At 32.3% G+C, this 17,722-nt stretch overlaps 1 protein-coding gene across 2 annotated transcripts in view; it reads left to right on the plus strand.

Moving 5' to 3' along the window:
- IQCB1 (IQ motif containing B1) overlaps window positions 1-17,722 on the plus strand; it is a 55,900-nt gene that overhangs the window by 15,846 nt on the left and 22,332 nt on the right. For both annotated transcript variants that reach the window (XM_045540169.1, XM_045540170.1), the window contains exons 6-8: window positions 2,770-2,869; window positions 14,634-14,809; window positions 16,890-16,999. In XM_045540169.1, the coding sequence (XP_045396125.1) occupies window positions 2,770-2,869; window positions 14,634-14,809; window positions 16,890-16,999 (386 nt within the window). The remainder of the gene's footprint in view (window positions 1-2,769; window positions 2,870-14,633; window positions 14,810-16,889; window positions 17,000-17,722) is intronic.

Consider the following 17,722-nt stretch of genomic DNA (forward strand, 5'->3'; position numbering starts at 1 on the left):
ATGGGACAAATATTGTTATATTTCCTAAAGAACTATTTAACAAAAAATATAAAGTACTTAGAACTGTGGATATAAAAGACCTAGTAAAAAGAGAGAGAAAAATAATTTTTAAAATATACCATATCCCTTTTTGAAAGTAATAGCTGTAACAAAAGTGATAAGGTGACTTTAGTTAATATATAGATTTAAAATATTCATAAAGTACGTATTAAAACTAAATTAAATGATTGTGAAATTCATATGCAAAAATAAATAGGTACAACTTTTCTCTCTAAAAGGAATCACTTCCTTGGAGAAATGGCTGACTGTAGGCCTGGTGTAGACAGTATATAAGTGAACCTAAAGTATCTTGAATACCAGATATAAGGGAAGCAATCAGAGTTTATTAGGATTATGTGAAAAGTACTCAGGAGCCAACATAAGGAGGCTTCTACTAGCCAAATCTGGAAAATTTGTATAGTAATAAGGATAATAACTGCAGTGGACTGAAATACACCAAGTATAGTGAGACTAAAATAAATCACCATTGGAGTCATATAGGGAACCAATTCATTTTAAAAACTGGTAAATAAAGAATCTAGCATTTGTACTGCCTTTTCTTACATATAGATGAGAATTTTCTCTTATAAAAGTATTCCAACTAATAAGTGAAAAAGGTATGATTGAATAGCGCCCATTTTGCAACAGTTAGTAAATTAACAAATTTAGGAATTGATAATCTATGGCTGTCAACATCTCAAAAAGCTCTCTTAATCAGACATTAAGTGCCTCCTAATGGCTTATCAGAGCATCACATATGAAGTGTCTATGCCAGAGATTCAGACTTAAATCATTTCAATTTTGTAGCTCTAACTACCAACCTATAGATGGTCAGAGAAAAAGATTACACAAAGATTAGCAAAACTAGACTGTGAAAAGCTCACAGGACAATTGAAACAGTTTCTTCAAGAAATAAACTGCAAAGAAAAAAAAGATAGAAGAAAAATCTATAAATTAAAAGAAATTTGAAAGATATCAGCCAATCACAATGCATGGGTATTATTTGGATATTGATTCTCACAAACTTCTAAAAATCCACAAAACTTATTGGAAACAATAAGAACACTTAACTGGCTATTTGATGAAATTAAAGGGTCACCATTAATTATTAGGTGAGATAATGACTGTTTTATTATTTAGCAATTCATATCTTGTGGGAATATATATTGAAATATTTATGGATAAAATAATTTGATGTCTTAGATTTGCTCCAAAATAAAATGGGAGTGGATGGGATAGGTAAAACAAAATTGGGCATAAATTATCATTGTTAAGGTAGGGTGGCACGTGGGAGTTCATTATGCTATTCTGTCTGCTCTTATGGATGTTTGAAATTTTCATTATAAAAACTTTAATTAATAAGTAGATAGATAGATAGGCAAAGTGTCAGTTTTTGTTTGGAGGAGTAGTGGCAGTAAGGTAAGACTTATTCTACCAGGTAGTTATCTAACTACAGTTGTAAAACAGAAAAGTGGCTTCAAAGATAAGTTATATGATAATGCATTATAAGACAAACAATATAAAAAATAAAACGGAATGACTGTTTAATAAATATTTTAGCATATTTTTTCCTATATAGAAAACAAGATAAACTTATAAATATACTACATGTCATATGATTTCAGTGACTTCAAAGTTAAAGAGTTATTAAACATTTTTAAGCAGACAAAAATGGAAAATATACTTATTTTAGCTACAGAGAAGAATTTTTTTACTACTAAAATAACAGAAAATGAAAACCCATAGAAATATTTAATAGTAGGAGGATTGTTATCTAAGTTGTTAAACATGTTTAAAAATGTTATCTAGTGGAACATTGGACTATGCAAATAGAAATGAAGAACAAAAGTTAATATGGGAAAGAAATAAAGTCTATTCCTTCCAGAGATAAAAAGAGAAAAAGAATAAAGTTGTTTTGTAGAAGTTAGGGTAGTGTTCACAGGGCCAGCTTGCCAGTTTACTAATCTTTACATAAAATTTTATTCAGTTAGTGGAGAAAGGAATGGAAACTGACATTTATTGGAAATGTTTTCTGGTCTAGGACATTATACATTAGACCATATTGGAACTATTATTTCTAGTTTTACAGATGAAGCAATTAAGAAATAGAGGTTCTGAGAGGTTAAGCAATTTGTATAAGCATCCAATGCTAAGTCTTTTTTTTTTTTGAGACAGAGTCTCGCTTTGTTGCCCCGGCTAGAGTGAGTGTCGTGGCGTCAGCCAATGCTAAGTCTTTATAACTGGCTGCTCAGTGCCCAAAAATTATAAACCAATGAAAACAATTTTTTGTAGTTAATGTTTTCATTATTATTTAAGGCATTATATAACAAAATTAAATTTTTTAAGGACATAAGCAACAGATTATAGTCATCTATGCCATTTTCATTCCCTTATACTCTGTCTTCTTTGCAGAAAATTTGTTTTTATTCACTGAAATTCATTGCTAGAAAAAGGGATTCAGATTTATGATATGTAATTTTATTTTTAATCTAAAGAAAGAACAACAGATTCTTAGCTTGGTATTTATGAATGCTCTCTGACTATAACTATTCATAAAAATGGAATGACTATTATTTATGGCTACATTAAGATCTTCTTTTTGTAGGATAAATAAAGTCAGAAAGTTTAACAGAAATGGTTATGCTTTGATTTGGTTTTAAAAGGACAAAATCCCACTTGTGATATCATAGAATCTTTGCTTTAATCTTTCTTTTGTTCTTCTTCCTTTAGTACTACAAAGTGATCATTTATTACATTTACTTCAAGCTGACAGTGTCCAGATAGGATCTACAGTCATGACTATGCTTCAGAATATACTGCAGATCAACAGGTGACTTGGTTTTACAGAATGTTACTGATTTTTTTTTATTTTTGATCAGAAGCATTACCTATTTTATTCTAGTTTTGCTAAAAATTGATTGCATATGACTTTTATATAACACTTAAGCTCTATTACCATTGTCTTTCAGAAGAAATTAATATAAAATACTGTAAAAGACTAGAAATTTATTATCAAATTGGTATCTTATCTCAGAGCTTAAGAAGAGTTTATCCCATATCTCAGGCTTAGAGAAGAGAATTAATGGTATAGCTGAAGAAAAATATTGGGGTCACAATGAAAAATGCTTAATCACATATTTTTTTAAATAAACTTCAAACTCAGTATTGTGATAGGTGCTTAAAGAAGGATATGAAATAAGCAACAGACAATTTCTCTGGTTAAAATAGAAAGGCAGAGTATACACAATTGAAATAGTTCATTCTTTCAGTTCAGTATGGATTTATTAAGCAGATACCATGTCTGTCATTGCATTTACAAAGTTGATTATGATACAAAACTTGTCTTCCAAGAGTTTACAGTAGAGTAGAACAGACACACATTATTATATTAAGTTACAATATTAAAGGTATATACAAATGTTAGAGGAACTTCTAACCCAAACTGAGGGGTGATACTTCCTAGAGAAGGTAATACCTTAGGTGAAACTTTAAGGATGATAAATTGGCCAGGGAGGAGGAGAAAGCAGTTATTTCCAAATAGACATAATAACATAAGCAAAATCACAGAGATACAAAACAACTTGCTGAGCGTGAAAAGTAGATATAATTCATTGTTGCTGGGATTTAAAATTTGGTATAGGGAGGTGGCTAGCAAGTTCTGCAGAGAACTTACATGCTATGTTAAGGAACTAAGTCTTGTGGGCAACAGCCACCATTGAAAATTTTTAAGGTAGATGAAAATGGTCAGATTACATTTCAGTTTTATCACTCTGGTGACTATGTAGAGGAAAGACTTAAAGCGGACAAAAGTCTGGACAAAAAAGGCAATTAGAAACAACTGTAGTAAACCAAGTGAAATAATGAAATCTTGGCTTTGGGCATTACCTGGGGAATGGATTTTTTAAAATAATGAATTAAAATCATCAGGACATTACTTCTATTTCTGATCAAGATTGAGTAATAGGGATGGATTTACTCACCCACCTGAAGAAAAAGGACAAAACCATGAAACATCAGTTTTTGAGAAACTAGATATCAGTCAGTGAAAGAAAGTGAGCCAGAGAAAAAGGAATAAGCAAGATGAACCTTACAATTGCCCTGATTTATAGTATTTAAAGAGTTCCCAGGTTGTGATATTGGGAGAGGTATCCCAGCCAGGTTGAGTTGAAAAGATAGAGCTCAGAGTCTGGGGAGAAAAAAAGGCTATAGAGCACACAAGACAGAATACCAGAGAAGAGAGAGTTACACACACAGAGAACCTCAGAGATCTATAGAGGATTTCCTGAGTATTCAGTAGAGTACTGATCAGCATATATGTGTGAGGAAACTACCCAATGTCAGGGAAAACAATAATCCAAAAGGAATAGTGCCAGAAGCTCACACAGGGCCAGAGTAGTGCCTGTTTCCAAGAGCCAAACTGGAAAACCTTATAAACAATGTGTCATTGGGTAGAGTATTCAGGAAGGTTTTACCTCAGCAGTGGGTAATAATTAGCACTAGAATTTTATTCTGGACATTCCAAACAAATCATAAAGGCAAAACCTAAAAGGGTCAAACTGTTTCCAAGTAATTTAACTGCATATGGTTATTGAACTTGCCTACATCTTAAAATCTGTTTTTATTGTAGGATATACAAAGGCAGGAAGTTTTGCAGAAATGATCATGCTTTGATTTGTCTTTTAAAAGGATAAGAAAAATCCCACTTATGCCATCATAGAATATTTGCTTTGATCACTCTTTTTCTTTTCTGTTCCTTTAGTACTACAAAGTGATCACTTCTTGCATTTACTTCAAACTGATGATGTTCAGATAGAATCTACAGTCATGACTATGTTATAGAATATACTACTGCTCATCAGATGATTTGGTTTTACAAAATGGTACTGATTTTTTAATTTTGGATCAGCCCCAATAAGACAAAATTCACAGCATCTTGCATGCAAATAACCAAGAAAACAGAACCCAAAATGAGAAGAATTAGTTGATCAAGACTGATATATGTGTATATATATATCATTTATATACATATATATACACACACATACACACACATACATATACATATACAAATTAGAATTAACAGACAAGGACATTAGGACAGTTATTATGACTATATTCCATATATTCAAAAAGCTGAATAGAGACATGTATGATATAAGAACCAAACTGAGCTTCTAGAGATGAAAACTATAATATCTGAGATGAAAAATACACTGGATGGGATTAATGACAGATTAACATTGCAGAAGATTAGTGAACTTTAAGGCATATCAGAAACTATCCTACGTGAAATAGAAAAACAAATCAAAAAAAAAAAGAGGAAAGAAAAGCATATCAGTGAACTCTGGGACAACTTCAAGCAGCCTTATATAAGTTGTAATCAGCATACCTAAAGGAGGTAGTAGGGTCATAAAAAAAATTTGAAGAAATAATGGCTGAAATTTTCCAAATTTGATGAAAACTATAAACTTGCAGATTCAAAAAGCTCAAACCCCAAAGACAATAAATATGAAGAAAATTCCACATCAAGCCACCTCATAATGAAAGTGCTCAACACAGTGAATAAAGAGAAAATCTTAAAGAGAAAACCCAACCAGAGGGGAAAAAACAGTATATAGAGAAATGATACTAAGGATGACAGCAACTTTATCAGAAACAACACAAGTAAAAAGACAATTGAGCAACATATTTAAAGTACTAAAAGAAAAAATACTGTCAAACTAGAATTTTATACCCAGCAGATGTATATTTTTGAAAACAAAGGTGAACTGCTTGTTCAGAAATCAGCAGACCTACACTACAATAATAGTTTTAGGAAGTCCTTCAGCCAGAAGGAAAGTGAATCTGCATAAAGGAATGAAGAATATCAGAAGTGGTGATTACATAGGTAAATATATCAGATTATATTTCCTATTTTGTTATAATATTATCTATAATATATTTGCCTATATGAAAACAATAATGTATTTGGGGATATAACATATGTATAAGTAGAATATATTCCAACAATAGCATAAAGGCTGGAGGAAGAGAAATGGAAATATACTGTTATAAGACTCATACACTATACATGAAGTGGTATAATATCACTGTGACAAGTGAATAAGACTGTAATAACTTGAAATACATACTGTGAACCTTTAAGCAACCAATAAAATAACAAAAAATTATAGTTAATAAACCAATAAAGGCAATAAAAACGAATCATAAAAAAAGAAGGCAGTTAAAAAAAGGAGAAACTGAATAAAGGACAAATAAAACCAAGTGGTACACTTAAACCTATCTGTTAGATTAAATGATTGAAAAACCCAAATTAAAAGACAGATTGACAGATTGGATTTAAAAAAGGTGAGAGCCAACAATATGCTACCTACCAGAAATGCACCTCAAATATAAAAACACAAATAATTAAAAGTAAAAGGAAGAAAAAAAGATATACTATGCTAATACTAGTCAAAACAAAGTTGGAGTACCTATATTAATATGAGATAAAGAAAATTTCAAAGCTGAGAATATTACCAGTGATAAAAAAAGTTATTTCAAAGTCATAGAGAAGTCAGTTCATCAAGGGGACACGCTTATTGACCTAATAACAAAATATGTAAGCAAAAGTTGACAAGAACTATGAGGAGAAATAAATCCTCAATTACGGTGAACAACATCAACTAACTTGACCTGATTTACATTTTTAGAACGTTCTACCAAGAAACAACAAAATGTACATTGTTTTCAAATGCAAATGGAACATTTATAAAGATGGACCATATTCTGGGCCATAAAAAAAATCTCAAGAAACTTAAAAGGATTTCAGTCCTACAAAGTATATTCTCTGGCCTCAATGGAATTAAGTTAGAAATCGATACCAAGACCTCTCAAAAGTCCCTAAGTATGTGGTAAATAATAACACATTTTTAAATAACTCACAAGACAAATAAGAAATCAAAAGTGAAATCAGAAATTATTTTTAAATGAATGGAAACAAAAACATAACGTAAGAGAATTTCTGGGATGGATCTTAATTAAGGCAGTACTTAGGGGAAAATTTATATTACTAACACCTATTTTAGAAAAGAAGAAAAATCTCTAATCTTTGACCTCAGCTTCCACTTTAAGAAACTAGGAAAAGAAGGGGAAATAAACTCTAAGCAGAAGAAAGAAAATGATAAAGATCAAAACATAAATCAGTAAAATAATAAGCAAAAACAAGAGAGAACATAAATTAAAAATAAACTGATTCTTTGAGAAGAAGAAACATGAAGCAAGAATGATCAGGAAAGGAAAAGAAAGAATACAAGTGACCAATATCAGGAATTAGAGAGGTAACATCACAACACAGTCTACAGATATTAAAGATATCACAAGGGAATAATATGAACAACTTGCTTATAAATTTAACAGCTTAAATGAAATGGACAAGTTCTATGAAAGACACAAACTACCAAAATTCGTTCAAGAAGCAATAGATAACCCTAGTGTATCCTACATAGCTATAAACCATGAATTTGTAGCTAAAAACCTTCCCACAAAGAAAAGTCTAGGTCTGGATGGATTCTTCACTGGTAAATTCTACTAAACATTTAAGGAAGAAATAATACTCCTAAGCAAATTCTTCTGGAAAATTGAGAGGAGGAAATACTTTTCCCAACTCAATTTATGAGGTCAGCATTACCTTGGTAGCCAAACCAAAGAAATTTTGAGAAAAGAAACTACTCATCAATATGCTTATTAACATAGATGCCGACATTCTAAGCAAAAGTTTAGCAAGTCAAATCCAACAATATATTAAAAAGTTAATACATCTTGAATTAAGTCTGGTTTATCCCAGGATTCAGAGATTGTTTAATATGCTAAAGTCAATTAATGTAACTCATTGTTTTAACAAACTGAAAATGAAAAACCATATTACCATATCAATAGATACAGAAAAAGCTTTTGACAAAATCCACCATTCACTACTGATTTTAATAATAATAAAAAACCTCTTAGTAAAGGAGTAATAGAAGGGAACCTCCCTAGCCTGGTAAAGGGCATCTAGAAAAAAACTGCAGCTAATTATCATAGTAAATGGTAAAATACTGTGTGTTTCCTTATAAGATCATGAAGAAGACAAGGATGTCCATTCTGACCACTTCTCTTCAACATTGTACTAGAGGTTCTAGCCAGTGCTAGAGAAAGAAACATGAGAAAGAAAAATTATTCATAAAAGAAAGGAAGAAATAAAACTTTCTGTATTCAGAGATGACAATGTAATCTATGTGGAAAACCCAATGGAATGTACAAAGCAGCTTCAAAAACTAATAAGTGACTTTAGCAAGGGTAGTAGGACACAAAATCAGTATAAAAATATAAATTAAATTTTTATATCTATCAATTAACATTCAGAAATTGAAATTTTTAAAAATTGCAATTACCAATAGCATAAGCAATATAAAATGTATAGGATTAAATCTGACAAAAGATAAAAAAGGCCTGTTCACTGAAAACTATAAGACATTGCTGATAATTAAAGAATATATAAATAAATGGAAAGATATACCCTGTCATATACCTTAAACACAATCCCAGTCAAAATCCTGTTTTCGTAGAAATTGATAAGCTGATTCTATAATTCATATGAAAATCAAAGGATTAAAATAACCTAGCCAACTTTGAAAATGAAGAACAAAGTTGGAGAAGTATACCTAATGTGAAGACTTATTTATAAAGCTACAGTAATTAAAACAGTATGGTATCAATAAAAAGATATACAAATATATCAGTGTAACAGAATTCATTCAGAAATATATTCACATATATATGGATAATTAATTTTCAGCAGAGGTATAAAGGTCATTCAGTGGAAAAAGGATAATCTTTTTAAATGATAATGGGACAATTGGCTATATCAATATGCAAATAAAAGAATTTTTTATCTGTACCTCTCAACATATACAAAAATTAACTGAAAATAAATAATAGATCTAAATGTAAAACTTAGAGTATAAAACTTTTTGAAGAAAAATAGGCTGGGTGTCATGGCTCATGCCTGCAATCCCAGCATTTTGTGAGGCCAAGGCGGGAGGATCACTTGAGGCCAGGAGTTCAAGACTAGCTTGGGCAACATAATGAGACCTTGACTCTACAAAAAATAAAAAGAATTAACCAGGTGTGGTGGTGCACCTGTAGTCCCAGCTACTCAGGAGACTGAGGCGGGAGGATCACCTGAGCCCAGGAGTTCGAGATCGCACCACTGCATTCCAGCCTGGGTGACAGAGCGAGATCCTGTTCCTTAGAAAAGAAAAAAAAGAAGAAAAGGAAAACAGTAGAAAACTCTGTGATCTTGAGTAGAGCAAAAATTCCTTAGATTCTTACATAGGACAACCAAAGAAAATCTATTAAAGTAAGAAATTGTTTAGACTTAAATTAGACTTCATCAAAAAAGAATAAAAAAAATAGACTTTATTAAAATTTTTAAAGTCTGTTCTTCAAAAGATGCTTTCAGTGAAGTAAAAAAGAAAAAACACAGGCTGGATGAAAATGTTTTCAAAGCATATATTAATATCTTAGTAAGTACTTCTATCTAGCATATATAAAAAACTGTGAATTTTTTTTTTTTTTTTTTTTTGAGACAGAGTCTTGCTCTGTTGCCCTGGCTAGAGTGCCGTGGCATCAGCCTAGCTCACAGCAACCTCAAACTCCTGGGCTTAAGCAATCCTTCTGCCTCAGCCTCCCGAGTAGCTGGGACTACAGGCATGTGCCACCATGCCCGGCTAAGTTTTTCTAGATATGTTTTTAGTTGTCCAGATAATTTCTTTCCATTTTTAGTAGAGATGGGGTATTGCTCTTGTTCAGGCTGGTCTCGAACTCCTGACCTCGAGCAATCCACCTGCCTCGGTCTTCCAGAGTGCTAGGATTACAGGCGAGAGCCACCACGCCCAGCCAGAACTGTCAAATTTTAACGATAAAAAAATTCAAAAAATAGGCAGAAGATTTGGACATTTCATGAAAGAAGATAAATGGATGGGAAATAAGCACATGAAAAGATGTTCAGCAACATTAATCAGTAGGAAGATACCACTACACACCTGATAAATGGCTAAAATTTAAAACACTGACTCAAGTATTGACAAGGATATGAAGGAACTGGATCTCTCATACACTGCTGGTGAAATGTAAAATAGTACAATCACGCTGGAAAATAGTTTGGAAATTTCTTAACAAGCTAAATATATACCATATTATCCATCCATTCCACTCCACGTCTACCATATTATCTATCCAGTCTATTCTGTATATGGAAATGAAAATATCCATACAAAGCTGTGTCCACTAATGTTCATAGCAACTTTATTTGTAATAGTTGAAAACTAGAAACAACTCTAATGTCCATTCACAGGTGAATAAACTGGTAAATCCATATAATATTAATATTAATAATATACTACTCAGCAATAACCAGTAATGAACTGTTCATACACATGACAACACAAATGAATATAAACATAATTGTGCAGAGTGAAAGAAGCCAGGCAAAAAAAGAGTACATACTATATGATTCTATTTATATAAAATTCTAGAAAATACAAACTAATTTATAGTGGCAGAAAGATCACTGGTGGCCTGGGAGTAGAGAGACAGGAAGGGAAAGGAGGGAGGAACTACAGTGAAGTACAAAGAAACTTTGGGGGATGATGGATATATTCATTTTCTTGTTTTGTGTTGGTGAAATATGTCAAACTAATCAAATTGTATGCTTTAAATATGTACACTTATATACCAATTATACTTTTAAAAAGCTATTAAAAGTAAAAATCAGGACTTAGTGTTTTGAAATGGGATAAAAGGTACAGTCAGGTATGACACTAAGTTTTTTTTTTTTTGCAGGGGCAATAAGGCAATTTATTAGGGAGATGACATTTTTAATGAGAAACACTTGCTGGAGGAGAACAAATGGGCTTGTTTGGTCAGAAAGATGCTCTTTTTTTTTTTATTTCAGCTTATTATGGGGGTACAAAAGTTCAGGTTATATATATTGCCCATGTCCCGCCCATCCCCCTGAGTCAGAGCTTCAAGCGTGTCAATTCCCCAGACAGTGCGCCTGGTACTCACCATGTAGTTATACCTCCATCCCCTCCCCCAACTCCACACCTCCGTGAGTCAGCACCTTCAAGCATGACCATTCCCCAGAGGGTGCGCAACGCACTCATCATGTAGGCATACACCCATCCCCTCCTCCCACCCCCCGCCTCAGTCTGATATCCAATTGGTATCATTCCCAAATGTGCATTTAGGTGATGATCAGGGAAACCAATTTTCTGGTGAGTACATGTGATGCTTGTTTTTCCATTCTTGGGATACTTCACTTAATATAATGGGTTCCAACTCTCTCCAGGAGAACCAAAGAGATGTCATATCACCGTTATTTCTTATAGCTGAGTAATACTCCATGGTATACATGTACCACAACTTACTAATCCATTCGTGAATTGATGGGCATTTGGGTTGTTTCCACATCTTTGCAATTGTGAATTGTGCTGCTATAAACATTCAGGTACAAGTGGTTCTTAAAACTGCCTGGTATTGGCACAAGTGCAGGGACACAGACCAGTGGAACAGAACAGAAAATTCAAATAGAAGACCATCCTCATATAGCCATCTAATCTTTGACAAAGCAGACAAAAACATACTCTGGGGACAAGAATCCCTGTTCAATAAATGGTGCTGGGAAAATTGGATAGCCACATGTAGAAGACTGAAACAGGACCCACAGATTTCACCTCTCACAAAAATCAAATCACGGTGGATAACAGACTTAAACCTTAGGCGGGAAACGATTAGAATTCTAGAAGAAAATGTAGGAAAGACTCTTACAGACATTGGCCTAGGCAAAGAATTTATGAAGAAGACCCCTAAGGCAATCACAGCAACAACAAAAATAAATGAATGGGACCTGATTAAATTAAAAAGCTTCTGCACAGCCAAAGAAACAGTCACAAGAATAAACAGACAACCTACAGAATGGGAAAAAATTTTTGCATACTACACATCAGATAAAGGACTGATAACAAGAATCTATTTAGAACTCAAGAAAATCAGCAAGAAAAAATCAAACAACCCTATCAAAAAGTGGGCAAACGACACGAATAGAAATTTTTCCAAAGAAAATATAAGAATGGCTAACAAACATATGAAAAAATGCTCAACATCCCTAATCATCAGGGAAATGCAAATCAAAACCACAATGAGATATCACTTAACTCCAGTGAGAATGGCCTTTATCAAAAAGTCCCAAAACAACACATGTTGGCGTGGATGCGGAGAGACAGGAACACTCATATACTGCTGGTGGGACTGCAAACTAGTGCAACCCCTGTGGAAAGCATTATGGAGATACCTTAAACAGATTCAAGTAGAACTACCATTTGATCCAGCAATCCCATTATTGGGCATCTACCCAAAGGAACAAAAGTCGTTCTATGACAAGGACACCTGTACCTGAATGTTTATAGCGACAGTAAGTTTTCTATATTGGTGGTATGTGGAATATATAAAGATTTGGTTTTGTAAGACATAATGAATTAAATGTCATGTTGAGCATAGGTAGTTCAACAGGCAGTAAAATGTGTCCTTACAAAGACTTATACAGAAATGTTCATAGAAGTTTTATTTGTAATAACCAAGGACCAGAAATGACTCAAATGTCCATCAAATGAATAAACTGACTTCTGGAAGAGACTATGGACTACAGTTAGAGATTTACAGATCAGCTTATAAGTGGTAGTGGAAAACATGAGTGAAGATGAGATCAGTAGGAAATATGAATAGAAAGAGAAAAGAAAGGCCTTGAAAATGGAGTCCTGGGGAATAAAGTTTTAGGGATATACTGGGGAAGGGAGCCTATGAAGAAGACTGAGAAAGAATGGGCAGAAAAGTATGGGTGAAGCGGAGACCAGAAGAACTTTTTATCACAGAAGCAGGGTAGGTAAAGAGTATCAGGTACAAATAGGTATAGGAAAGTAAGCATTTAGTGATACATATGTGACTTGACGTTTGGGAAGTTATATTGATGAAATGAGCTTATTAAGGGCTATATATTGAAGTAGTGAGAAAAAAAACCAGATGCAATGGTTTGAGAAATGGATGGGTGGTAAGTAGAGACAGGGAAGTTTGGATTAGAAGAGAGGCAGAAAAGTAAGATGGTAGTTAGTGGTATGTAGAGGATGTTTTTAGAATTAGGAAAATACAGAGCATTTAAAAGTATTTGAATTAGTGTATTACAGTATAGCATAAACTCTTGGTAGGATACAGAGTAAAGAAGTAATTAGATTGGGATAGGGATATCTATGGAAGGCTTTCTGAAATGAGCATAGTTTTGACCTGATTTTGAATGGTGTGGTAACATTGAATGATGCAGAGGAAAGGAGTGAGCATCCTAGGCATAGGGAATAGCGTAAGAGCCAAGGTGGCACAGAAATTGGTGTCACAAAGATTCCCTCCTATTTTGATTGGATGACCTTTAGAGTCTTAACCCTGAGATTTTAAAATGTAGAATAGGGTGCTGATATCTTTTTATCTTAGCAAAGTATTTTGGTCACTGCTAACGTGTAGTTTTCAAAAACTAAAACATGAGTCTTGTGTGAATATGAAATTTAACTGGTCAAAAATTTTATTCAACTCATTAATTAATGAGGGAACCAGTTAAGATGTTTATATAGGTTCAAAGGAGAATTCAGGGAACGTGGATTTATAGAGCTGGTTTCTCAAAGAATACAGAAATGAATTTGCTAATAGATTAAAAAATTGTTAATAGAAAAAAAGACTTTATTATAAAGCAGTATGTAATAGCCCTTAAAATGACCTTTTCTACCAAATAGGAATCATTTGCATTGCTGCTGAATAAGAGTATTTGCATTGCTCTCGGATAAGTATCAATTGGTATTACCAGTTTTCTACCAGCCAACCTCTATTTTTACAGAATTGTAAAATAATAGTAAGTAGAAAGTCAAACAGAGGTACACACCCTAGAAAATCATATACTCCCTAAGGGGATGAGTAAAAGGACACTAGGTAATGCCTTTTGACTATTTCTAAGTTTTAGATAGTTTTTCATGACATCAGTAATGCAAGATGAAGTTATTAGTATAATGAAGGAGATATTAAAGGAAAGATAAAGTTCTTCCTATATTAAGCACATGATGATTGAATTTCTATAGCATTTTTGTCTTCATGCATCATTTAACAATTAATCATGTACTTGTCATGTGATTTTACTTTTATTGTTGCCTTGAAGCTTTTCAATCATCTGTTAATTAATATATTGCACATTTATCTTTTCTCCTTGATTTGATTGAAGGCTTCTGTGAGGAAAGGGCCTTCAGCTACTTTGTATTCTCTATTGTACCTAGCATGGTACCTTGCACACAGTAGGAATTAAATAAATATTAAGTGACTTAATATGATATATTCTTGGAACCAAGCTAAATGTTTTTTAAAAGTGGTTATCTTCTTGGATCAAGCCACAGGCATGAAGGTATTAAATCTTTTATTTTCAATTTGTTATGATACATATACATCAATTAGTAATGGTACTTTTTTTTGAAATTTTATTCTATTAGTGGTGATTTACTCAAAATAGAAAGAAAAACCCTGCATTCAATTTTAAATGAAGTTGTTTTCAAGCTTTTGTCAACTAGTCCAGTCATAAGAAGTACTGCTGCAAAACTCCTACTGTTGATGATCGAATCCCATCAAGAAATTTTGATTTTACTGAGACTAAGTGCCTGCTACAAAGGTAGTGTGTGCATTCTTTCTTTTCTTGGGATTCTCAAATAGAAAATTTTTATTGATGGTTTATGAAAAACAAAATTATTATATTTTGAAAAGTTAATAACTGAACTGTGCAGATAAAACCCTATCACAACAAATACCAATTCAGAACAATGTCTTTATGTAATCAAGCTATCTTCATATCTTAACAGATGGCATGTGGTGTAGGTACTTTGATGAGGTTATAATAAATATTTACTCTCTCTCTCTGACAAAAAGGTTGTCCATTGAATATACCATATAGTGTAATAAATAAAAAATGACCAAAAAGAGCAGTGGCTTTATCAAGACTAGCTTTAGTGGAAAAAATAGAGCTGTATGTGAGAGGTTGGTAGCTCTTTTGGTCTTTATATCAATGAATAATCACTGTCCAACTCCTTCACTGCCTTTCCTCAAAAATAAAACAAAACAAAACAAAAAAATTGCCTTACATCCAAAATCAAACACATAGGTGAATAAAAAGTCAGAGGATGAAAGGACTACTCAGTGTATTACCATTCTCATATAATAGCTTTCATTTAATTGAGCAATTACCCTATGTCAGACACTGTTCTACATACTTTACATTCATTAAAGTATTTAATCTTTATATAATAACAACATTATGGGATAGATACTCTTATCTTCATTTTATAGATATGGAAACAGAGGCATGGAAAAATTAGGTATATTTACCCAAGATCCCACAGGTAGTATATATTTTTTTAATTGCCAAGCAAAGTTATATGTTAACTTTGTTTTATTTCTTTGCTAATCAGAGCCATGTATTAATTTTAATCTATTTTTCTTATTCAACATGGTCAAGAAATGGGTTTCTTATTAATATATGGTTATACTATCTGGGATTTTTAAAAGATTAGAATGTAATATGATACATTTAATACCTGAACAATTAGGATGGACTTTATCATTCATGATGATTTGGAAGACACTATAGTAAACTTACCTTGCATTAGTCATTACTGCAGACATTATAATTACTTTATTAATATGTATTGCAGGAATAGAGAGGGAGAGAAAGTGCTAGTAATAGAACTCTTTAGTTGACATTGTACCAGATATACATTTTTCAGTTCTGTAATAGGATTCCTACAGAAATGTGAATATCCAACAGAATTCATTATAAAGGAATTTTACCTTAATCCTTCTCCCTTTCTTTGACTTCTATCTCAATAGCAGAACTTACTCAGGTTCCTCAAAATGTTTTACAGTTATTAATACTGGTGAGAAATTGGGTGTTGAAGAGAGTAGGAGGCATGGAAAGATCCAAATAGTGGCTTCCCCAATTGTACACTACAAGCAATTTTGCCTTACTTTACCTTACCTTTTTGTATTTATATTGAATGTGTACATTACAATACATCATTCCAACATGCCTTGGAAATAGTATTATTTTGCATTTTTGACTACTACTATGTATTATTTGGGGATGAAAATGACTATCCTAGTGTAATAGCACTTCTCCTATAATACTTGCTCAGGAACATAATGATTTGCCCAAAATTACGTACGTTACTGTATGTTTATATTTAATAATAATATCCCTCTATTAATAATGACTACTAATTATATTAATATATTAATATGTTATATTAATATATTAATAATGACTACTATTAATAATGACTACTAATGACTACTGCTTAAGTGCTTCCACACAGTAGATATTTACTGAGTATATGCTTATAATAATTTATCTTTAAAATGTTTCAATTTAAGGTATTTATGTTCAAACAAAAAAAATTATCACTGCTCTTTGACTTACCACAGTGATTCTACTCCCCATGTTTTTTAAATAAAGAGAATGTCTAGATAAATTTTTGTATCAGATCTCATAAGTGAGTAAGCAAGAATTCTCAGGAGTAGAAAAATCTTAAAGACTTCAACCTTAGAAGTCTTTGAGGAAAGGACAAAGAAAAATCATGTGATTAATCTTGTTGTGTTCATTTGTTTCTAAAGCGGACTTTTTAACATCAAATTAATACTGTTTAGGTAACAAAATCATATTTTATATTAATGGTTGTACCCTTTGTTATTCATTTCAGGACTCAGAAGTCTACTAAGTAAACAGGAAACTGAGACAGAATTTAGTCAAGAACTTAAACAGCTCATTGGCCTTTTAAGCCCTGAGGTCTATGAGGAAGTAGAAGAGCAGGTATTAAATTACAAAAATAATTTGCATGATATTTGCTAACTGTGTTAAACCTCAGTATTCTTAAATGTTCCTTGCTTTCTTTCTGTTAAACTTCAAGCAAAATGCTTCACGTAAAAATAGAAATATATTTAAAGATTTTTCTATCTCTCTGCCATTCAGCCCACCCACAAAAATAATTTCAATCTCCCATTTAGACCTGTTTATAGATACTACCACATCAACTTTTTTTTCAGAATTTCTCATGAAATTCGCATCTCTGATGTTTATCTTTTATTTATAGGCTATTTAAACTTTTTTCATTTATTTTTTCCAAAAAGATTTCTAATTGTAGCAAACTGTATTTATGGTCACTTATGGCTAGGCTAGCCTTCTTATTCTTTGAGATATAACAATAATGCTTTTTCCTCTATGTAAGAAATGCTATTAATAACAATTATTTAAAAGTTTGAGGTAGCAAGTTACAGATTATCATACTTCCTCTAGTATACTCAAAATGGTGACTGTAGATAGCCCATTCCAATAGAAAGAGGTGTATAGCTTTTTGATTTGCAGATGAAGACTTAAATATGGAAAACAGATTTAAATCTAAAATAACTAAAGGTATTTTTTAATTTAAAAGGCAATGAGTACATTGTATATCCAAAATCCAAAACCAAAAAGGCAATAAAAATAAAAATACAAGCAGGAACCATGAAAAGAAATCAGTTAGGCAGTAGAATGAGG

The sequence above is a fragment of the Lemur catta genome, chromosome 1 (assembly GCF_020740605.2).
Source record: "Lemur catta isolate mLemCat1 chromosome 1, mLemCat1.pri, whole genome shotgun sequence".
Lineage (NCBI taxonomy): Eukaryota > Metazoa > Chordata > Mammalia > Primates > Lemuridae > Lemur > Lemur catta.